Here is a 23,834-nt window from a genome sequence, read left to right on the forward strand (position 1 = left end):
ATAGGGTACAATTGCAGTCTGGTAGCTTATTGGTGCTAATTATATAGGGCAATTGCATTTAATACATCTATTTCAATGGTGTTACAGTCAACGTAAACTGCTACAACTTACCATTCACTTTTAACCTTTAGTAACTATGATTTAATATAAATACTCGGTTAACTAACCACTCCGTACAACTTGCATCATTTTGAAGCCCTGTCTGTACGCAAAGTCTACGTTTTACTCAAAAAACACTTTGGTTTATAAATTAGGGAATGATTTACAAAATAATGGACACGTTACACCTGCCACTAAGAGTAACCCACACAGCCAGTATAATTGACATTAACCTTGGGTGTCTCTTGTGCTTGAGAAACTGGTTCCACTGGGGCTGGAGAGGGAGCCTTCTCTTCCAACTGTTCCACATTCTTCTCGGGCAGCTCCGGATCTGGTTTTACCTCCTCAGTGTTTGAGTCAGGTTCAGGCTCAGGTTCAGGAGCTGCCTCTTCCACAGTTTCCTCTACACCATTGCTTTAAACAAAAACAAAACAGTGACATTCAGACATACCTCAAGGTAGCATATCAAAACTCTATAGAGAAAAAGCCCAAAATAGTTCTGCACGCGTGCTCTCACCTCAGTCAGAGCAATGGTGGGCGGCACGGTGGCACAGTGGTTAGCACTGCTGCCTCACAGCGCCAGAGACCCGGGTTCAATTCCTGCCTCAGGCGATTGACTGTGTGGAGTTTGCACATTCTTCCCGTGTCTACGTGGGTTTCCTCCGGGTGCTCCGGTTTCCTCCCACAGTCCAAAGATGTGCAGGTTAGGTGAATTGGCCATGCTAAATTGCCCGTAGTGTCAGGCAAAGGGGTAAATGTAGGGGAATGGGTGGGTTGCGCTTCGGCGGGTCGGTGTGGACTTGTTGGGCCGAAGGGCCTGTTTCCACACTGTAAATAATCTAATCTAATCTAACATCAAATGTTGAAATATTGTTCATTGGGGCGCCATGCACAGAAACATTCAATAGAAATCAGTTCACTTTGTGAAAGTGATTCAAAGTCAGCATGAAGATTGAAAATATAATGTACTAGTTGCGAACAAATTGCAATCCAAACAAAATGGAATGATAATGCAAAGGTACTTCTTTTAGTTAGATCACATTTAAGAATAACATATGCTGCCTGATTGACAGATTGCAGGTGGATGAGAAATGCTGGCCCTTGTCATATTCAGCTACATCGTTTGAATGAATAAAATAATAGAGGAACTATAGGATGGTGTAATGTGGCAGTGCTATACACTAGAATGATTCAGGGGGCCACAAATACTTAAGAAATCTTTTCAACATCTGATCAATTTGCCATTTGGAATATAAATGGTTGGCACTGACCATTGATGCCAATTAATTCAAAGACTCCTGCAAAAATCATCCTAAAAGTTTAAGAATTAAGAGTAGACCATTCACCCCTACATAGTCACTCTATCATGCCCAAACACCTTGCTCAACTCCACTTTCATGCCCACTCCCCATATCATCAATTCCCTAAGGGACCAGAAAAACTCCTTCAGCCTTAAATATATTCAATGATTGAGCATCCAACTGGGGTCGAAAAATCCAGATACTCACTGGCCTCCCAGTGAAAAAAAAACACCCTTCGCTGTAAACAATTGACCCCTTACCCATAAGGTTGTGCCCATGACCTGTTCCCCGAATTAATACAAAAAGGCTCACACAGTTGAGATGAGCTTTAAAACACCCAAAATGACTGTGCACAAATCCAGCAGCAAGCTTAGAAAACAAACAATCTCGTTTCCATGAGGTTGTTTCAGGTAAATAACATTTCCAGCAGAAGTAACAGAGGGTCACAGATCTGAAATGTTACACAGAGTTTCACTTCACTGCTGGACCAGCTTTCCCGCAGCATTTTGTTTTTAGGTCAGGTTCACAGCATCTACTATTTTCTGTTGCTGTCAACTGTAATCACTATTCTTATAATGAACTGAGGGATGGTGATCTGCAGGTTGAACCTCTCTCTAATGTCAGAGCAACCCTATGGAACTGTGGTGACATTACCTTTTACTGATTTAGGGTTTACCTGACAGTGTGAGACTCATAATACGTATTGTTGGTAGTTTCCTGCACAGGCTCGGGAGACAGCGGACGTTCCTCAGCTCCTTCCTCAAACTCCTCTTCAGATTCTGAAAAATGCAAACTAACTTAAGGAGGAGATCAATTTATTGAGGCATTCATTTCAACACAGACAATAGTAGTAAAACATCTAAATGCTTTGAATTACGCTTTGAATACATTCAAACTTCACAAAAGCTTAAGTAGTGGTTTAGCACAAATAACCTTCAGACATTCCATGGTTGCCTACGTTAAAAAAAAATTGCCACAGCCTGGATTTCTTGCCAAGACCCACATGTGCAGCACCACAAGATGCATTGCAGTTCCACTGCTGTTCTGCTGAATTACTCACTGCAGAGGAACAGGACCATGAGCATGAGACAAGAAATAGGGGGCCTTCAAGTTCGACTGTTTTAAAAATAAAACAAGAACAAACCAAAACATTGCGTCAAGAGGGAAGAGAAGGGCGAGGAAGGTCAGAGGAGAGGAGCGAGTACATTCTAGTAAGAACGTTTTAATTATACATGGGAGGGATATGGAGGAAATATATCAGAAATGATACAAAGTAGACAGGAATAGGTGGAACATGCTTGGGTCTAGGACAAGTTGCTAGAGACACCCCAGCATCACAACAGCCAGATACCAGAAGTCCCACTGGCAAGATGGAGTGAACTCAGCAGATCTCTGGATCAGGTTAATCTTGGAAAGTTAAACATGATGTGCCACAGCAATCAAAATATATTGGCAAGAAAGCAGACACACACCCTTCTACTTCTCTTCATTGACTGATGAATGCCAGAAGCAGGAAAATTTATATCCTCATTCTTCAGGGACCAGTGCTGATTGTAATTTGGGACAGGGGTGTGTGTGTGTGTGAGAGAGAGACAGGAGGAGGAGGAGAGTGCCAGTGAGAGCGAGAGAGCCAGTGAGAGCCAGTGAGAGCGAGAGAATGGCATTGTGCAGAGGCAGTTAGTGGCTAAGATCTCAGCTACCTGCCAGGTGTGGGCTATATGCAGAGAATCCATTTTCATAAGAAGGAATTACTGTTTCCTTGGCTGTCTTAGGAGTGGACCCCAGGGAGAACCAGTGGGGTTCGCTATACCATGTGTATGCAATGCATGCTCTTCCTCATATACTCGGAGGGTCGGGAATATCAGTGTCATTATGGGGGATAGCTACTATCTATAACATAGGACTCCAATCTGTTTTTTTACAGAATGCCTGTAACTCTCAAGTCAAGGTGGAGCTAAGTAAATACGGCAGTAACTTATGTTTGATCAAACCACCGTGTGTGTGTCAGGCAAGTTAAACTATCTCAAATGCTTCTAAAACATCAGTTGCAGGATTTTCTTGACTTATATTCCGCACAGGAACACTATAACATTGAATTACTGTCCTTTTTTTTGATATTAATCCATGCATTTTCAACCTACAACTTAATCCCCATTGGGCAACGCACATTCCTGGCTCATTACCTTCTTCCAATTCTGCATCTGAGTCGAAGACTTCATCCTGGTAGCGGAATATATCATTATGGACATAAAATTTGTTTGGAACAGAGCCCTGCGGTAATTTTAGGGGAAAAAAGGGAACATGTTAATCTCAGCAAATATAATAATCTTGTATTGAATAATAATCATAAAGCTCATCACATATTACAACAATCCTTAGGTGAATTCAAACTTAACTTTCTCATTAAGCATTTCTTCCCACAAACTGGAATAATACATGTGGTTTTACCTATTGGCATGAAAGAGACCTTGAAATGACGCAAGAAAATTACACTCAAGATCTTCAGTGGTCAAATAAATTCACAGCAGATCTATTCCAACCAAATAAAAATCTGCACAGGCGTAATCTAGTTATTGATGAACAATGCAAAGATTAAAAATATTTGGAACAGAGGAGTCAGTGACATTGCTGGACTGAGGAAGAAGTCATGAACAGGTACAGCATTTCAAAACCACCATCCTACAAACAATTCTGCACCAGATTTGGCTGTTGCCAGGTTTCAGAGATAAAAAAGAAATAGAACCTTCATTGAGTTAATCAGAGACTGAGATCAGGTGAATAAGCATGAATAAAAAATACACACATGTGAAGAAACTATGAAACCAAAACAAAGTGCCCGAGAAACTCAACTGGTCTAGCAGCATCTGTCGAGAGAAAAACAGAGTTAACATTTAGAGTCCAGTCCTGAAAATGTGTTGCTGGTTAAAGCGCAGCAGGTCAGGCAGCATCCAAGGAACAGGAAATTCGACGTTTCGGGCCAGAGCCCTTCATCAGGAATGAGGAGAGGGTGCCAGGCAGGCTAAGATAAAAGGTAGGGAGGAGGGACTTGGGGGAGGGGCGATGGGGATGTGATAGGTGGAAGGAGGTCAAGGGGAGGGTGATAGGCCGGAGTGGGGTGGGGGCGGAGAGGTCAGGAAGAGGATTGCAGGTTAGGAGGGCGGTGCTGAGTTCAAGGGAATCAACTGAGACAAGGTGGGGGGAGGGGAAACGAGGAAACTGGAGAAATCCGAGTTCATCCCTTGTGGTTGGAGGGTTCCCAGGGGGAAGATGAGGCGCTCTTCCTCCAACCGTTGTGTTGTTATGTTCTGGCGATGGAGGAGTCCAAGGACCTGCATGTCTTCGGTGGAGTGGGAGGGAGTTAAAGTGTTGAGCCACGGGGTGGTTGGGTTGGCTGGTCCGGGTGTCCCAGAGGTGTTCTCTGAAACGTTCCGCAAGTAGGTGGCCTGTCTCCCCAATATAGAGGAGGCCACATCGGGTGCAGCGAGTGCAGTAAATGATGTGTGTGGAGGTGCAGGTGAATTTGTGGCGGATATGGAAGGATCCCTTGGGGCCTTGGAGGGAAGTGAGGGAGGAGGTGTGGGCACAAGTTTTGCATTTCCTGCGGTTGCAGGGGAAGGTGCCGGGAGTGGAGGTTGGGTTGGTGGGGGGTGTGGACCTGACGAGGGAGTCACGAAGGGAGTGGTCCTTGTGGAACGCTGATAGGGGAGGGGAGGGAAATATGTCCCTGGTGGTGGGGTCCGTTTGGAGTTGGCAGAAATGACGGCAGATGATACGCTGTATATGCAGGTTGGTGGGGTGGTAGGTGAGAACCAGTGGGGTTCTGCCCTGGTGGCGGTTGGGGGGCAAGGCTCAAGGGCGGAGGAGCTGGAAGTGGAGGAGATGCTGTGGAGGGCATCGTCGATCACGTCTGGGGGGAATCTGCGGTCCTTGAAGAAGGAGGCCATCTGGGCTGTGCGGTGTTGGAACTGGTCCTCCTGGGAGCAGATGCAGTGGAGACAAAGGAATTGGGAATATGGGATGGAGTTTTTGCAGGGGGCAGGGTGGGAGGAGGTGTAGTCTAGGTAGCTGTGGGAGTCAGTCGGTTTATAGTAGATGTCTGTGTTGAGTCGGTCGCCCAAGATAGAAATGGAAAGGTCTAGGAAGGGGAGGGAGGAGTCTGAGACAGTCCAGGTGAACTTGAGGTCGGGATGGAAGGTGTTGGTAAAGTTGATGAACTGTTCAACCTCCTCGTGGGAGCACGAGGCAGCACCGATACAGTCATCGATGTAGCGGAGGAAAAGGTGGGGGTGGTGCCAGTGTAGTTGCAGAAGATGGACTGTTCCACATATCCTACAAAGAGACAGGCATAGCTGGGGCCCATGCGGGTGCCAATGGCAACTCCTTTAGTTTGGAGGAAGTGGGAGGATTGGAAAGAGAAGTTATTCAGGGTGAGGACCAGTTCAGTCAGTCGAAGGAGGGTGTCAGTGGAAGGGTACTGGTTGGTGCGGCAGGAAAGGAAGAAGCGGAGGGCTTTGAGTCCTTCGTGATGGGGGATGGAGGTGTACAGGGACTGGATGTCCATCGTGAAGATAAGGCGTTGGGGACCGGGGAAGCGAAAATCATGGAGGAGGTGGAGGGCATGGGTGGTGTCCCGAACGTAGGTGGGGAGTTCTTGGACTAAAGGGGACAGAACCGTGTCGAGGTACGCGGAGATGAGCTCGGTGGGGCAGGAGCAGGCTGAGACAATGGGTCGGCCGGGGCAGTCAGGTTTGTAGATTTTGGGCAGGTGGTAGAAACGGGCGGTGCGGGGTTGTGGGACTATGAGGTTGGAGGCGGTGGATGGGAGATCCCCTGAGGTGATGAGGTTATGGATGGTCCGGGAGATGATGGTTTGGTGGTGGGAGGTGGGGTCATGGTCAAGGGGGCAATAGGAGGAGGCGTCCGCGAGCTGGCGTTTGGCATCAGCGGTATAAAGGTCGGTGCGCCAAACTACTACCGTGCCTCCCTTGTCTGCCGGTTTGATGGTGAGGTTGGGGTTGGAGCGGAGGGAGTGGAGGGCTGCACATTCTGAGGGTGAGAGGTTGGAGTGGGTGAGAGGGGTGGAGAGGTCGAGTCAGTTAATGTCGTGGCGGCAGTTGGCTATAAATAGATCGAGGGCGGGTAAGAGGCCAGCACGGGGTGTCCAGGTGGATGGGGTGTGTTGGAGGCGGGAGAAGGGGTCGTCAGAGGGTGGGCGGGAGTCTTGGTTGTGAAAGTAGTCACGGAGGCGAAGGCGGCGGAAGAATTCTTCAATATCTCGCTGCGTGTTGAACTCATTAATCCGAGGGCGTAGGGGAATGAAGGTGGGGCCTCTGCTGAGGACTGATCTTTCATCCTCAGAGAGGGGGAGATTTGGAGGGATGGTGAGGATCCGGCAAGGCTGGGAGCTAGGACCTGGTGTGGGACTGGAGCTGGGAGTGGGGGCGGGGTTAGGGGCGGGGATGGAGATCGACGTAGAGGTGGGGTTAGACGTGGTGACGGGGTTACGCGTGGTGACGAAATTCGGCGTGAGGGCGGGGTTACGCGTGATGACGAAAGTCGGCGTCGGGGCGGAGACACCTGAGGCGTTGTGGTCGTGCAGGTTAGTGATGTCAGTGGGGGCGGAAGTGGCTGCGGCGACAGCAACCGAAGGGGCGGAAATGGTTGTGGCGACGAAAGAGCCGTTGTCATTCCCAGTAGCCGCGGGGGTCGCGAGTCCGTCGGCGATCTTCCTGGTGATCGTGGAAGCGGTTGTCTGTGCGGTGATCGTCGGAGCGGTTGTCTGCGTGGCGATCGCGGAGGCTGCGAGGTCGGTGGGGGTGGAAGTGACATCACGGTCGTCGTCGGCTGTAGGTGCCGTGGGCGCTGTAGCGGCCGCATGTGTAATGGCATCCGACAGGCCGATAGAAGATTCTGGAACAGTTGAGGAACCACGAATGTGGGGGTAAGTACATGAAAGTTTTCGGTACTTACTGTCTTTAATTTTTGATATGGCTAGGAAGAACTGTTTGTTTAGTGTGTGGATTCTTCTGTAGATAAAGAACAGTAGAGGTCCTTTGCAGGTCTGTGAGAGTGTTGCCCTGAGCTGGGGTAGGGCTGATTGCAGGGAATGTAGGTAGCGACGCATGGCTGCAAGGGTGGAGTGGAGGATCCGGAGAGAGATCTGTTGCTGGAGGCTTCGGATTTGTTGTAGGTACAGGTTGTCCTGGTTGGATCCAAATTTTGTTGGTTGGAATGTAGTCCGGAGTCCGTGTGGGATCAGTCGGTTCCATAGGCAGGTGCTGAGGAAGGAGATGTGGCTGTGGTAACGAGTCTGTTTGAGAACGTGGCTGAAGAGTTTCTGTGCAGAGATGACCTGGGGCCAGTGACCCTTTGTCAGAAGCAATGTTTGACACAATTTGAAATAATAAAAACTAAAGCTGATGAGCCATGACTGTTCAGTGGATTAAGTCAAGCTGAGTCAGATGAAGTCAAGAGCTATTTGCAGCGTTCGGAATGACTGGCCCTCAAAACTGATTAAATAGTCCAGTACATTACTGTGCCAATGCAAAAATAAGCTGAATTGTTCCAGTAAGTTTTTCTCATTGATTATTGACAGATAAAGTTCACTGCGTGGGTTTTCTCCAGGTGCTCTGGTTTCCTCCCACAGTCCAAAGATGTGCGGGTCAGGTGAATTGGCTATGCTAAATTTTCCATAGCGTTAGGTGAAGAGGGAAATGTAGGGGAATGGGTCTGGGCAGGTTGCTCTTCAGAGGGTCGGTGTGGACTTGTTGGGCCGAAGGGCCTGTTTCCACTGTAAGTAATCCAATCTAATCTAAAAAAATGTGGGGTTTTTGGGCACTCTGGTTTGGAGGATCCAAATTTAGGGGGGAATTCCAGGATTTTGACCCAGTGACAATGACAGAACAGTGATATATTTCCAAGTTAAAATGATGAGTGGCTTGGACAGGAACTTGGTGTCCCCTTGTATTTGTTGCCCTTGTCCTTTGAGATCAAAGTGATAGTAGGTTTGGAAGGTACTGCCTGAGGAGCATGGGTGTACCTTGTGGATGGTACACACTGCTGCGACAGCATGTTGGTAATGGAGTGTGTGAATGTTTGCAGATGTAGTGTCAATTGAATGAGGTTACTTTGAGCTGGAGGGCATTGAGAATCTTGAGTGTTGTCGGACCTGCACTCATCCATGCAAGTAGGGAGTTCCCCAACACACTGCCAACTTGGGGCTTGGAGGTGCTGGATTATAATAATTGTAAAGCCAAACAAAGGTTAGGAGAAGATTTCCTACTCTTTTACTACTCCCATTTCCTGCCTCTTCAGCTTCTCTTATTTTCATCCTATTTAATTTCTCAATGTATTTTTTCAAGAAAAACTGAAAATTGTAATCATAAACTCTGCCTAAAATACCCCTACCTGCACTTGGGGAGAGAAAAGAAACCTTTGCTTGTGTCAATTAAAATTAATAAAAGCTTAGAAACCAACAACCTATCAAATCCAAGTGCCTCGTAAGACTGTTCATTGTGCAGGTGGTAGGGCCTGTGTTACATTATAATAGTCACTGCATCATTAAAATTCTTTACAGGCTTTCAAGCACTATGGCATGTTCTGATGATGTGAAAGGTGCTACTTAAATGCAAGTTACTTCTCTACTCTGATTTTACATTGAAACCACATTCAATAATAATAAAACACCAGATCTCAAGGGAAACAACATTTGAATACTTAGTACCTATTATAGAGTCATAGAGATGTACAGCACAGAAACACATCTCTTGATGCATCCATCCATGCTGACCAGATATCCCAACCTAATCTAGTGCCATCTGCCAGCACCCGGCCCATATCCCTCTAAACTCTTCCTATTCATATACCCATCCAGATGCCTTTAAAATACCAACCATCCACCACTTCCTCTGGCAGCTCATTCCATACGTGCACCACCCTCTGTGTGAAAAAGTTGCCCCTTCGGTCCTTTTAAATTTTTCCTCTCTCATATGAAACCCATTCTCTCTAGTTCTGGACTCCCCCACCCCAGGGAAAAGACCTTCTTTATTTACCCTATCCATGCCCCTCATGATTTTATAAACCTCCGAAAGGTCACCCCTCAGCTTCTGACGCTCAGGAAAACAGCCCCAGCCTGTTCAGCCTCTCCCTGTAGCTCAAACCCTCCGATCCTGGCAACATCCTTGTAAATCATTTCTGAACCCTTTCAAGTTTCACAACATGGAATTCTCAAACCAAAGATGCTGTGACTGTGTAATCATTAGATTTATGGCACAAGACAAAAACGAGAGGATGTGGAGCTAGGGTTGGGAACATTGAGGCTGAGGTAGATCAACCAATCTCATTGAATATCAACAGCAGGCTCAAAGGGCCATGTGATTTATTGCAGCTCTAATTCCTTTCATATTCAAATGCAAAGGATACTGAATCAATTTGCATTACACTCTGAAACAAACGCTAAAAATATAATCATTTGCAAAGTTGTAAACCTACCTCTGGTGCCAGGACAAAAGTCTGCATGAACTTCCTCATTGGCTGCCCATTGTTCGACAGCTCGCCCATCACTTGTACAACCACCCCGTCACTTAGCGTTGCATGTGCATCGACATGGCGAATCTTTGTATGACAATCACTAAACTGCAAGGACATGACCTTCTTGTGGATCTCCTACACATCAAGCACAATTTAGAATTGACAATATCTTTAAATATTGTAACATTTAAAAATCTAATAACTGCTTTGATATAAATTCCGATCTAAAAGGAATTTAATGTGTCGCCTAAAGCAAATATGTTGAAACAAGTTTTTAAAAATGCAGGTCTTGAAGATTGAGAATTAGTAATGTAAATGTGGAGATTTTGGGACAAACAATATGCATAGCCCACCTTGATGATGTCGTGTGCCCACAACATCCATCTTCATTAAGATTCGGTCCAGATAAGAGATGTAATTTTTAGACAAAGAGATTTCTGACCATCAGGGTCCTACTCCCAGAAAAGCAAAAGCATCTAAACCAGACAAGAATGTGGTGGCTCAAATAAACTGGATCCAGGAAGGCCAGGTCACCATATTTTGGCAGAAATGGGGAAATTCATAGACAGCAATCAACTTTCTTCCTGAGTGCAACCTCTATTTCCCTCCAGTTGATTATTAGTGAGTAGCTTTTGAGCTGTACTAATTCAATGTGACTCTAATCTAGAACACTGGGCATCTCTATCCCAAGACCCAATGGATTATGAGAATGGACAATTCAAGGTAATCCTGCACCTGAAAATTCCAACTCTTGCTACTGTGCAAAAATTATGGGGCTGAAAACTTTTATTTGAAATGAAGTAGGATATAAATTTAAGGTGAAAGAAGAAATCCAGTAGACGTGAGCATTCCCAGGTTAGGGGAAGAGCATGGAAATGGTCTTGTGTTCCAGGTGTTAATCATGGTTCAGCAACAGCTGCTGGAAGGCCAAGGATGCTTGGAGGGAAATGGAGCAAAAGTCTGAGATGGAGTTAAACTAATGACATACCGAGCACAGAACCCAGCTGTTTTCCCTTAGAAGGGACACAGTGAACATGTACGGCAGAGTTAGTGTGTGTGGTGAAAAGTTTAGCTTTAATATTAAACCACCTTGTTTGCTGGACAAAAATCAGAGGTACTCACAGCTTGGCCATAAACTGCTTCTGCTGGCTTCCCATTGCCATCCAATCCACCATGAACATAAGAGGAGGTCCTCCCATAAAACCTGGAGACAAGGGTTACAAGCAAAACTAACCATTAATAACCACCTTGGAAAGGCTCATTCTCTGAATGTTTACCAGCAGCACTTGACATTTCAACATCAAAAAAACCCAAAAAAAAGCCATACTTGAAATATGTATCCTGTCCACTTTGTAATGTAATATATTCAGACAACATACAGTCAGAGATGTACAGCATTGTAGTGGTTCTGTTCGCCGAGCTGGAAGTTTTAGTTGCAAACGTTTCGTCCCCTGGCTAGGCGACATCATCAGTGCTCTGGAGCCTCCTGCGAAGCGCTTCTTTGATATTTCTTCCGGTATTTATAGTGGTCTGTCCTTGCCGCTTCCGGGTGTCAGTTTCAGCTGTCCGCTGTAGTGGTTGGTATATTGGGTCCAGGTCGATGTGTTTGTTGATGGAGTTTGTGGATGAATGCCATGCTTCTAGGAATTCCCTGGCTGTTCTCTGTCTGGCTTGCCCTATGATAGTGGTGTTTTCCCAGTCAAATTCATGTTGCTTGTTGTCTGAGTGTGTGGCTACTAGGGATAGCTGGTCGTGTCGTTTCGTGGCTAGTTGATGTTCATGTATGTGGATTGTTAGCTGTCTTCCTGTTTGTCCTATATACTGTTTTGTGCAGTCCTTGCATGGTATTTTATAAACTACATTAGTTTTGCTCATGTTGGGTATTGGCTCCTTTGTTCTAGTAAGTTGTTGTCTGAGCGTGGCTGCTGGTTTGTGTGCCGTTATGAGTGCTAAGGGTCGCAGTAGTCTGGCTGTCAGTTCTGAAACGCTCCTGATGTATGGTAGTGTGGCTAGTCCTTTTGGTTGTGGCATGTCCTCGTTCCGTGGTCTATCTCTTAGGCATCTGTTGATAAAGTTGCGTGGGTATCCGTTTTTGGCGAATACCTTGTATAGGTGTTCCTCCTCCTCTTGTCGCAGTTCTGGTGTACTGCAGTGTGTTGTAGCTCTTTTGAATAGTGTCCTGATGCAGCTTCGTTTGTGTGTGTTGGGGTGGTTACTTTCATAGTTTAGGACTTGGTCTGTGTGTGCTGCTTTCCTGTGTACCCTTGTGGTGAATTCTCCGTTCAGTGTTCTCTGTACTATCACGTCTAGGAATGGGAGTTGGCTATCCTTTTCTACTTCTCTCGTAAATCGGATTCCTGTGAGTGTGGCGTTGATGATCCGGTGTGTTTTTTCTATTTCCGTGTTTTTGATGATTACGAACGTGTCATCGACGTATCTGACCCAGAGTTTGGGTTGAATTTGTGGTAGGGCTGTTTGTTCTAACCTTTGCATAACTGCCTCTACTATGAGTCCCGAGATTGGTGATCCCATGGGTGTTCCGTTGATTTGTTCGTATATCTGATTGTTGAATGTAAAGTGTGTAGTGAGGCACAAGTCTAGTAGTTTAAGTATGCCGTCTTTGTTGATAGGTTCCGCCTCCTGTTTTCTGTTATGTATGTCCAGTAGGTTGGCTATTGTTTCTCTGGCTAGGGTTTTGTCAATCGAAGTGAACAGTGCCGTCACGTCGAATGAGATTATGTGTGTATTCTTGATGGCGTCCAAGAATTCCTGTGTTGATTGTATGGAGTGTTTGGATCCGCTGACCAGATGTTTCAGTTTCTGTTGTAGTTCTTTGGCCAGTTTGTATGATGGTGTCCCTGGAAGTGATACTATGGGTCTGAGTGGGATGTCTGTTTTGTGTACTTTGGGTAGTCCATAGAATCTGGGGGTGTTGTTGCTTTCCGGTTTCATTCTTCGTAGGTCCGCTTTGGTTATCTGTCCGTTTTTTTGTAGATTCCTTAGTGTGTTATTTATTCTATTGGTGAGTTGTGGTGTGGGGTCGGAATCCTTCATTTGGTAGGTGTTGGTGTCTGCTAGTAGGTGTTGTGCTTTTTTGATGTAATCTGATTTATCTAGGATGACAGTCATTCTGCCTTTATCTGCTGGTAGTATGATTATGTTCTTATCATTTCTTAGTGCTTTCAGTGCTTCCCTCTCCTTGGTGTTGAGGTTATGAGTTTGTCTTTTTCTTATCATCATAGATACGACCGTTTGTCTCACTGTTTGTTGTGTCTCTTCAGTCAGTCCATTGTTCCTGAGTGTGCATTCTAGTGCTGCTAGGAAGTCTGCTGTCTTGGCGTCCCTGTGGTTGTAGTTGAGTCCCTTGGTCAGTATAGTTCTTTCCGTGTCTGTGAGCTGTCTGTGGGAGAGGTTTTTAACCCAGGTGTGTGTTGTAGTGTCCTCTTTTTTGTGTGTTAGTTTGGCCAGTTTTTCTTTTAGTGCCGTTTTTTTGCGATGTGTTGTCCTGTTCTGTCCTATAGTGACAGCCTGTTCTATGGTCCGGGTCCATTCATCCACAAACTCCATCAACAAACACATCGACCTGGACCCAATATACCAACCACTACAGCGGACAGCTGAAACTGACACCCGGAAGCAGCAAGGACAGACCACTATAAATACCGGAAGAAACATCAAAGAAGCGCTTCGCAGGAGGCTCCACAGCACTGATAATGTCTCCTAGCCAGGGGACGAAACGTTTGCAACTAAAACTTCCAGCTCGGCGAACAGAACCACTACAACAAGCACCTGAGCTACAAATCTTCGCACAAACTTTGAAGATGTACAGCATGGAAATACACCCTTCGGTCCAACCCGTCCATGCCGACCAGATATCCTAACCCAATCTAGTCTCACCTGCCAGCACCCGGCCCATATCCCTCCAAACCCTTCCTATTCATATACCCATCCAGATGTCTTTTAAATGTGCAATTGCACCAGCCTCCACCACATCCTCTGGCAGCTCATTCCATATCCATACCACTCTCTGTGTGAAAAAGTTGCCCCTTAGATCTCTTTTATAACTTTCCCCTCTCACCCTAAACCTATGCCCTCTACTTCTGGACTCCCCCACCCCATGGAAAAGACCTTGTCTATTTAACCTATCCATGCCCCTCATGATTTTATAACCCTCTATAAGGGAAGTTAGCATATGCCTAACAGACCAAGCTCTGGTGACAGAATCTATGTATGCTAACGGTTACATAGAATGCATTAGAACTCACTGCCTTTGATGGCGGTGGATGGAGACAATTAATGACTTCAGAAGGAAATTGAATGGGCTGCTAAAGGAAATGAAGCTGTGAGGCCACATGAATGCAGTGGGATTTGACTGATAGGATGATAAAGCTAGGGGACATAGCTTTAAATTAAGGGGTGGTAGGTATAGGACAGATGTTAGGGGTAGATTCTTCACACAGCGGGTTGTGAGTTCATGGAATGCCCTGCCCGTATCAGTGGTGAACTCTCCTTCTTTATGGTCATTTAAGCGGGCATTGGATGGGCATTTGGAAGTTATTGGGCTAGTATAGGTTAGGTAGGATTCGGTCGGCGCAACATCGAGGGCCGAAGGGCCTGTACTGCGCTGTATCCTTCTATGTTCTATGACTCAATGGAGTGGGTGTGGACTCAACAGGCTGAAGGGTAGTGCCTTCTGTGCCATTATAACTCGAACACTGTGGGATCCAGCATTGGACATTCCCTAAAAAACAAACACAGAAGCCTCTCCAAATACCGAGCTGAATAAATGAGAAGTGAAAAATTGAAACATTTCTCCACAATCGCTCTAAAAAGTCATTCATGTGGCTCAAAGACAAAACAGCAATTTACCCTGAGGGCGAAACCAAAGCAGTTCAATCAATTTGATTACAATTTTAATGTTTAAATAATTATTATGCTTTAGAACTTTGGTTTCTAATAGTGCTGTAGTTTGGGATTATATATTTCAATTTCAGATAAATGGAATTGGGTCATATATCCTATGGTGGAATCTGCAGACAATAGATTTGGGTGGTTTAGTCATTAAGTATCAAAGATTGGGTCGGCCTGCTTCATTGAGATAGATGCAAGTGCTGGGTTCACACTTGCTGGTTCTAGATTCACAAGACGACCCTCATCTCCTGAGATGTAGAAAGGTGTTGTTGAGATTGAAACCGCTGTATAGGAACCTGCCCCTTTACTTCTTAGTTGAAAAGTTATTGAGATCAGCTGATTAGCAATTTTACTCCGGAATGAAGCTAAAGGATTTCCCTTGGCAAGGAGACGTGAGAGGAGCCCGTTCTGAGATTATGTTGCAGGTTTTTCTAAAAACAAAGAAATATGACAGACAGTGCAATTACAGTTTTAGTCTCAGGTGGTCTGCAACAGACCAACAGGAGCAGTATCACAATAAAGGGAAGGAAGTCCTGCGTATTAAACAGAGAAACTACAGACACTACTGCCCACTACGTGGAATGAGGTTGGGAGTTTGCACTCAGTTTGAAGACAGAGCTCATAAAACAATTGAAGATAGATTGGAGGGTAGCTCTGACTGAAGCTCGAGGGAGCACTCCCAGAAAAACAGAGTGAAAGCCAGTATTGGGAAAGAGAAACAAAAAGTAAAACTCTTAGGAGCTGCAAAACATTTTGGATTGCTTCCAGGAAAAAGGCTTGTCTGTTTCAGTGTCTAACATAACACTGCGGTTTTTGGTTGACAATAAAAGTAGAAATGGGTAAATAACACAGAACTGATGATGCTGAAAATCTGAAACAAAAATAGAAATTGCTGGAGAAACTCAACAGGCCCAGTAGCACCTATGGACAGAAACAGAATTAGCGTTTCAGGTTCAGTGGCCACACCTCCCCAACCCCAGGACTAAAGAAAGGGGCAAATTATGTTTGAATCTTTAAGGTGGAATTAACCAGTTTAGTTAGTGTTCTGTTTGTATGTGTCACGGTAAAAGCTTGAAGTAAAAACTTGTCATGTGTCTTTCTTTCAGCTGTTAGTTCAAATTTTTATTCAGCAGTAACCAGTCTACCAAGAGATCATAACAATTACAGACTGGAAACTGAGCAGCTCCAGGTTTTGATACAGCCTGCTTTAATGAAGAACCTCTCAAGTCAATCTGAATAAACAATTTACATGACAGCAACTACTAAGAACAAGCAGAAAAGTTAAAATTCACACTCATACTCAAACATATTACAGATTTATAAAAACTAGATACTGGTTTAGATGCTTGACTCATTTAACTTTTGATTTAAGAGGATTGTTGTGCAACTTTAAATTGCGAAGGAGGAATGACTTTTTGAATGTTCCATTAAGTTCCATCAACAGTCTCCAACAGGACAGCCACACTAGAAAGGATGCACAGAAAAAGACGCCCAATTCCAGGACTTCATAAAGGTCTAAGGAATTTTGGAGAGAAGACAGGATTTCAGTTCCCAAAACAAATCTTTACCCAGTGATGATTTAGAGATGTCGGTGTTGGACTGGGGTGTACAAAGTTAAAAATCACACAACACCAGGTTATAATCCAACAGGTTTATTTGGAAGCACTAGCTTTCAGAGCGTCGCTCCTTCATCAGGTGGTTGTTGCTCTGAAAGCTAGTGCTTCCATATAAACTTGTCGGACTATAACCTGGTGTTGTGTAGTTTTTAACTTTACACAGCGAACTTATCATGCTTGATTTTAATTGAATACATTGTTGATTGATAGCACAGAACCCAAGTCTTCTCGAAAACAAACATTTTGTTGAAGTTCGTTTTTCTTGCACTTATCAGAATATTCACAAGAGTTACCAGCATGCAGGATAACACCATGTTATACTGCTTAAAAACTGAAAGAACTGCAGATACTGTAAATCAGGAACAAAAACAGAAATTGCTGGAAAAGCTTAACACGTCTGGCAGCATCCATGAAGAGAAATCAGAGTTAATGCTTCGGGTCTAGCAAGTCGTTCTCTTAACCTTATACTGTTTGCTGTATTCTTGCAAAGTTTCATGAATGAAAGATGAGAAACTTCCAGAAAAAGTATCTTTTAAAAAAATGCAGATACAATATCCATTCGATTGTCACTAAACCATTGGAGTAGGAGTAAGCCATTTGGCCCACTGAGTCTGCTATGCCATTAATGAGATTATAGCTGATCTATAATGCTCAACTCCAACTTAACAAACTCTTGGCAGGAAATCCAAACAAGTTCTTCCTGAACCTCAATTTTTGCCCTGTCAGACACAGCCTTGTTTTACTTGATTTCTGCACAAGAATCCAGTTCCAGAACAAATCCTAGTGGATGAACAGAACAGTGGTAGCTCGTGAACAGGATATATATGACCTCATATCAACTTGCAGGCACTTCCTGAAGTTTTACAAGTCAAACTTATCCAAATGTCAGCGTTCTGATAGATGCTCAAAACTGAAACAATGGTCAGTGTGGAAGCAGGAAAGGTCAAAAGGAGCAATTCACTGGTGTGTAGGACCAGAACTTTACACATGTACTGCACATCAGAAAGAAACTGATTTACAATCAGTGCCAATACACCCCACAGAGCACCTTCAGTGGAAAATAGGATACTTGGATAAATGGAACCTTTTCCTACCAGTAAAACTTGCCATTCATCAAATGAACAAATTAGCCATTCAATAACATCATAGCCGATGTGATTACTTCATGTTTCAGCCTATCCTCAATAACACCCCCCCATTCCAAAGACTCATGGTGTGCTGAGAAAAATATTTGTCTTAAATGGGTGACCCCTGATTTTTAAACAGTGGTCCCTAGTTCTACACTCTGCAAGAAATATCCTCTCCACATCCACCTTGTCAAGTGGCTTCTCCTAACTCCCAACAGATACAAGCCTATCCTGCTGAACCTTTCCAAGGATTAATCTGGTAAATATTTTCTGAACTCCTTCCAAACTACTTCCATTTTTTTAAAAACAAGAAACCAACAGTGCATAGTACAGCAGATATGATCTCACCAATGTCAGGTGTAACTAAAACATAACCTCGTCAGCCTTGCATTAAATTTCCCCACATAGTAAACAAGAACATTCCAATAAGAATAGTTGTTTGTCAGTAAATAACTTGAGCATTGCTGGAAAACGATGACATTTTGTCATTGTTTCTTGCCTGGATTGGTATTTCGTGTGAATGGTCACGTGCAAGAATGGAATGCATTGACAAAATGTGTTTGTTCCAGCAATACTCAATATCCTCCCAGCATTTCTGATTACTTGCTGTTCGCCTATAGGCAGGCAGTAATACTGAACTGTATTCTATAACATTCTAAACTAAATGTCAGGCTAAATGATAACATCTCCATCAAGAATGGGCACCTCAGCACCTCACTCTACTACGAGCCCACAGATCACTTCACAATGCCGCACTTCACCACCTTCCACCCTACAAATGTTAAAGAAGCCATCTCTTACAGACACGTCCTGCGTATCCACACAATCTGGTCAGAAGAGGAGGAATGCAATGGACACCTAGAGATCCTGAAATGCCGTCCTAAAAACGGAGTATGATGGTCAAATCGTCAATCTCCAGTTCTGACGTGCCACAGTGAAAAACCACACCGATCTCCACAAAAGACAGGCACGGGACATGATTCAGGAGACATTCCTTCAGCCAGAGAGTGGTGGGCCTGTGGAATTCATTGCCAGAGTGCAGTGGAGACTGGGACATTAAATATCTTCAAGGCAGAGACTGATAAATTCTTGATCTCGCAAGGAATTAAGGGCTATGGAGAGGATGCGGGTAAGTGGAGTTGAAATGCCCATCGGCCATGATTAAATGGCAGAATAGGCTCGATGGGCCAAATGGCCTTACTTTCACTCCACCGTCTTATGGTCTTATAGAGTACCCTTCATCGTCCAGTACTTCCCTGGAACAGAGAAACTACATCATGTTCTTCATAGCCTTTAACATGATGATGACGAAATCTCGGCAAGTTCAACTATGTCTCCACTTCTTCCCTTCAAACAACTGCCAAATCTTAAACAGACCATCATTCAGAGCAAACTGCCCCGGCTTCAGAATAACGTCACACAACCCTGCCATGGTAATCTCTGCAAGCCGTGCTAGATCACTGACATGGTGTTTCCACATGTAACGGAAGTATCCATCAATCACATACACAACAGGCTAGTGCTGTCTACCTCGTACTTTGCAGACAAGGATGCCCCAAGGCATGGTATATTGGAAAGACCATGCAGATGTAATGGCAATGGATGAACGAACACTGGGCATCAATCACCAGACAGGAATATTCCCTCCCCATCGGGAAACACTTCAGTGGTCAAGAACATTCAGCTTCCAATCCAAGGTGTCGTTCAAGGTGCACGACAACTCTGAATCGCTGAGCAGAACTGATAGCCAAGTTCCCCATGAACCCCATAATCTTGGTTTCATATCTCACCATGCTGTTTTGGATTTGTAAAATCTTCCTTACTGTTCTGGTTTAACACCGTCACATTGATAACTTATAATCTTTCAACCTTAATTAGTTTGAACAGTTTTGGAGTAGTCGTCACTTTGAGTAGACCCTTGGCGTGTATCTCTTTATAGCTGTTATGTTATTCCACCCATTGCTTTGTCTCATCACCACCTTATTTTTAATTTTTTTGTAATTATCTCTCTGTCTCAATTAATTTGCTCACAGGCCATCCCTTCACTTGCTATTCAGTTGTTGACACTTTACTCACACCATCTGTCACCTTTGATCACCTGCAGAAACTTGTTATTCAGCCTCTTGTGCTATTTTTTGATCTCTCAGCCAATAAATTCTGTACCTATGTGCTTCCCTTTACTTTATCTGATGAAGAAGTAGCACTTCAAAAGCTTCTGATTTCAAATAAACCTGTTGGACTATAACCTGTTGTCTTCTGACTTCTGACTTTGACCACCCCTGTCCAACAGCACCAGCCTTCCACACTATAACAGGGAGACTAGAATTGAATGCAGTATTCCAAGCCTGGCTGAGCCAATGCCGGTACAGTCACAACGTAACTTCCCAACTCCTATACGCAAAGCAATGACCAATAAAGGCAAGTGTACCAAGTGCCTTCTTCACTATCCTGTCTACCTGCGACTCCACTTTCAAGAAACTGTGAATCTGCATTCCAAGGTCTCTTTGTTAGAGAACATTCCCCAGGACCTTACTATTAAGTGAAGAAGTCCAGGCCTGATTTGCCTTTCCAAAATGCAGCACCTCGCATTTATCTAAATTACACCCCATCTGCCACTCCTCGGTCCATTGATCCATCTGATCAAGATTCCATTGCACTCTGAGGTAATCTTCTCTCTAAAATCATGAGGGGCATGGATAGTCAAGGTCTTTTCCCCATTGTAGGGGAGTTCAAAACTAGGGGCCTTAGATTTTCATTGAGAAGGGAAAGGTTTAAAAGGGACCTAAGGGGCAATGTTTTGGTGCAGACGGTGGTGCGTCTATGGAATGAGCTGCCAGAGGAAGTGGTGGAGGCTGGTACAATTACAGCATTTACTGACATCTGGATGGGTATATGAATAGGAAGGGTTTAGAGGGATATGAGCCAAGTGCTGTCAAATAGGACTAGATTGGGTTAGGATATCTGGTCGGCCTGGGCGAGTTGGACTGTACATGTCGATGGCTCTATGATTGTGTAATGAGAAATGCCTGACACCCCAGAAAGCCAAACCGATATCAGGGAAGACAGTGTACAAATGGAACAAGGAAGAAACAGTCTTCTGAAAGTTGGAACTGAGAATTAGCAGATTCCTCACCAACGATAAACAAACAGCAGATGCCCTTCAATCTGAGAGAGCAAATCTCAAAGGGAAAAGTGTTGCACAGATACTCAGCAACATCCAAACATTGGACAATCCTGTACAAGAAGTTCCAGGATTAATTTTGCAGCAACCCCAATGGAGGATCCCCTCGTTCAAACAGGGAAGTCACTCCCCTCAGACAGCTCTCCAAAGCATTCAGACACTGAGAACCAACTCCCACAGGCTGAAGGGCTCATGGATTCAAGGCAAGACCCCCAAAACTGCCAAAGAATTTCAAGGAGGGCGGAAAAAAAGTCACCCAGAAAGATAAAAGCAGGACTAACAACAGTGCAAGGAAAATACCTGCAGCCCAGAAAGTCCTGTTCAGAGCAACATAGTTATCTTATTAAGAACAACAGGCACCAATTTTGCCAGAGAGATTGAGGGGGTGCCATCCACAACTTTATGCCCATTTAATAAAGAGGAACTAGAGGAGGTGTTTAAATGAAACTGTCAGCTCTGAATGATAAGGGAACCTCAGAAAATTCACCAAAATACTTGGTTGAAGGGACAATGCACTGCTGATGAGGCCAACAGAGGAAGGGGAGGTAGGTATAGCTGTCAAGGGCATCAACAAAATGAGGGCTATATGGAATCAGGCTCAAGGATGTTTAGCACATTCACGATGGAGACACTGCAGCTTCCCCAACGTCTCTGTCTGAAGTGAACACCATCACAGAGCCCCTCAGAGTCTAACTGTCCTCATCATCAACACCAAGACCCAAGCTGCCTGAGAGGCACCGACACTTACACACCCACCTGCTCTGTCTATTCACAAATCTCAGAACACAACAACTAGGCAAGACAATCACGAGCAACGCAAGGATAGAAGGTTCCTAGCAGCAGCGATTCCCGGATGAAATGCAAGTCTGACCATACTGAAAGACCATAAAAGGAGTAAAACACAACCAAACGGGCATTGCTATTCTCTTTGGCAACCTTGCAAGAGTTTGACCTGCACTGGACACAAACCATCCTCGGAAAACATTACACGGAGTGAGTCCCCATAAACTTCATGGCACTGGTCAAAGGTCTGTTCTCAGAAAACACTATGCTGATGGAAGAGAACAGAACTAAGGCCAGCCTGAAAAAAAGAGAGGGTCAATAAAGCAAGGTGACTCCATCACACCAATACTATTGAACATAAATGTTAACTGGGGTCTTCCCTGGAAAGGGCCAACTCCAGAGTCAACGTACTCTTGTTTCAGTCTGTGCAGGGCACATGGTGATCTTCAGCAACGCATAAGCTAGAATGGAGTGGAACTTTTAAGATGGTCAGTCGCTTTGTGACAGTGGAGGACTGACTGTTTTCTAAAGGCATTTTCTTGACCTATAACTTGGAGACTGTCCTCTACAATCATAACAAAACCTGAGGTTAAGGGTGAATCTGTACGCTACATGCCACGTGAAACCTCAAGATATCTGGGAGCCCAGAGATCTCTGAGCAAACCTGGCAGTGTGTGACTGGGAAGAGAAGCTCAAGGCCTGAGTGACCAGCCTAAGCACAGATATTGTCCAATCAGCATGGAGCATTTGAACCTGGTTCCGCCCACGTTAGAATGGATAGGGACAGCAGCTTTCTTTCTTAAGGGAATGACTGAACCAGACGGGATTTTTTTTTGAATTCTAGGTTTTAATTTTACTGAATTCAAATGTCAGCACCAGCACACCGCAAGAGGGAAGCTATGGAGCCACATTGGAGAGGAGGAAACAGAAAGATATGTTGATGGGGGGAATAACAAACACTGGCTATGTCGATCAAAGTCCCCAGTGTGATAAATGAGAAGTCACTAAGAGCACTAAAGTCTCTGCCCTACCCAATGGGAAATGTTGTTTGCAGTCAGGGTTGAGGTCAGACTAAGGATGCAGCCAGTTCAATACAGTTTGATATTGAAGTATTTTGCAGGAATTCCACTGAAGAACAATGGCTAAAACTGTACAAAAATTACCTGTGCAAGAAGTCTGGCGCCTTGTTCAGCAAAGTGTAGTACTGCCTCACAAATTCCCGCCCTACAAGCAGGGGGCTTGGCTTCTCCATCACCATTTCTTTGGTACACAATGTTGCTTGCTGAAGGAGAATGGGCATAAATGTTAACTAGTTATTTTCTTACTATGTCAGACAAACACTAGCATCAAACAGACATAAATAAGTCATCACTACATTCTCCCCTCACCACGAGCCCAAAAAGACACTAGGAGTAAGTACTTTACAAATTTCTAATGTGTATAATGTAGGGGGAGGGGACGGATGCGGGGGGGGGGGGGGGAGGGGAGAGATGCGGGGGGGGGGGGGGAGGGGAGAGATGCGGGGGGGGGTGGGGAGAGATGCGGGGAGGAGGAGGGGAGAGATGCGGGGGGGGGAGAGAGAGATGCGGGGGGGGGGAGAGAGATGCGGGGGGGGAGGGGAGAGATGAGGGGGGGGGAGAGATGGGAGTGGGGTAAAGAGATGGGGGGGGGTGGGGGTTAACCTGGGCCTCCTCTGGGGAAGGGATTGTTTGGGGGAAAGTTTCCCTCAGGCTCTGGGCGCTACATAAATGCACGGAGCGGCCGGATTCGCGCTGAGGCCCCGGGACAAAGGCGGCCGTGCCCCGGGGGAGGGGGAAGGGCCCCGGGGGGGTGGGGGGGGAGGGGCCGGGTCCCCCACCCTCGGGCCTCCGGTACCTGCGGCTCTGGCTCCGGGAGAAAGGCGGCGGCTCCGAGCTCAGCCGTTACCGCGTGTGCGTCAGGAGAAAGAGTCCGGCCACGCTGCGTCACACTCTATCCGGTCCCCCGTCCCACCGGGTGTCACACTCTATCCGGTCCCCCGTCCTACCGGGTGTCACACTCTATCCGGTCCCCCGTCCCACCGGGTGTCACACTCTATCCGGTCCCCCTCCCGGGTGTCACACTCTATGCGGTCCCCCTCCCGGGTGTCACACTCTATGCGGTCCCCCTCCCGGGTGTCACACTCTATCCGGTCCCTCCGGGGTGTCACACTCTGTGCGGTCCCCCTCCCGGGTGTCACACTCTATCCGGTCCCTCCGGGGTGTCACACTCTATCCGGTCCCTCCCGGGTGTCACACTCTATCCGGTC

The 23,834-nt window shown here is 45.5% G+C and overlaps 1 protein-coding gene across 2 annotated transcripts in view; it reads right to left on the reverse strand.

Annotated features, from left to right (window-relative positions):
• The window catches only part of g3bp2a (G3BP stress granule assembly factor 2a), a 29,892-nt gene extending 6,293 nt beyond the window's left edge, over positions 1-23,599 (reverse strand). Inside the window, exons 1-7 of one of the 2 annotated variants that reach the window (XM_060851359.1) lie at positions 23,423-23,599; positions 22,711-22,829; positions 11,052-11,133; positions 9,891-10,064; positions 3,584-3,671; positions 2,077-2,179; positions 333-513 (exon numbers count right to left, since the gene is read on the reverse strand). In XM_060851359.1, the coding sequence (XP_060707342.1) occupies positions 333-513; positions 2,077-2,179; positions 3,584-3,671; positions 9,891-10,064; positions 11,052-11,133; positions 22,711-22,805 (723 nt within the window). In that variant the 5' untranslated portion in view covers positions 22,806-22,829; positions 23,423-23,599. The remainder of the gene's footprint in view (positions 1-332; positions 514-2,076; positions 2,180-3,583; positions 3,672-9,890; positions 10,065-11,051; positions 11,134-22,710; positions 22,830-23,422) is intronic. The other variant, XM_060851360.1, reaches the window with a different exon arrangement.
• Between the last annotated feature and the right edge of the window lie 235 nt (positions 23,600-23,834).

This window comes from Hemiscyllium ocellatum, chromosome 36 (genome assembly GCF_020745735.1).
Source record: "Hemiscyllium ocellatum isolate sHemOce1 chromosome 36, sHemOce1.pat.X.cur, whole genome shotgun sequence".
Taxonomy (NCBI): Eukaryota; Metazoa; Chordata; class Chondrichthyes; order Orectolobiformes; family Hemiscylliidae; genus Hemiscyllium; species Hemiscyllium ocellatum.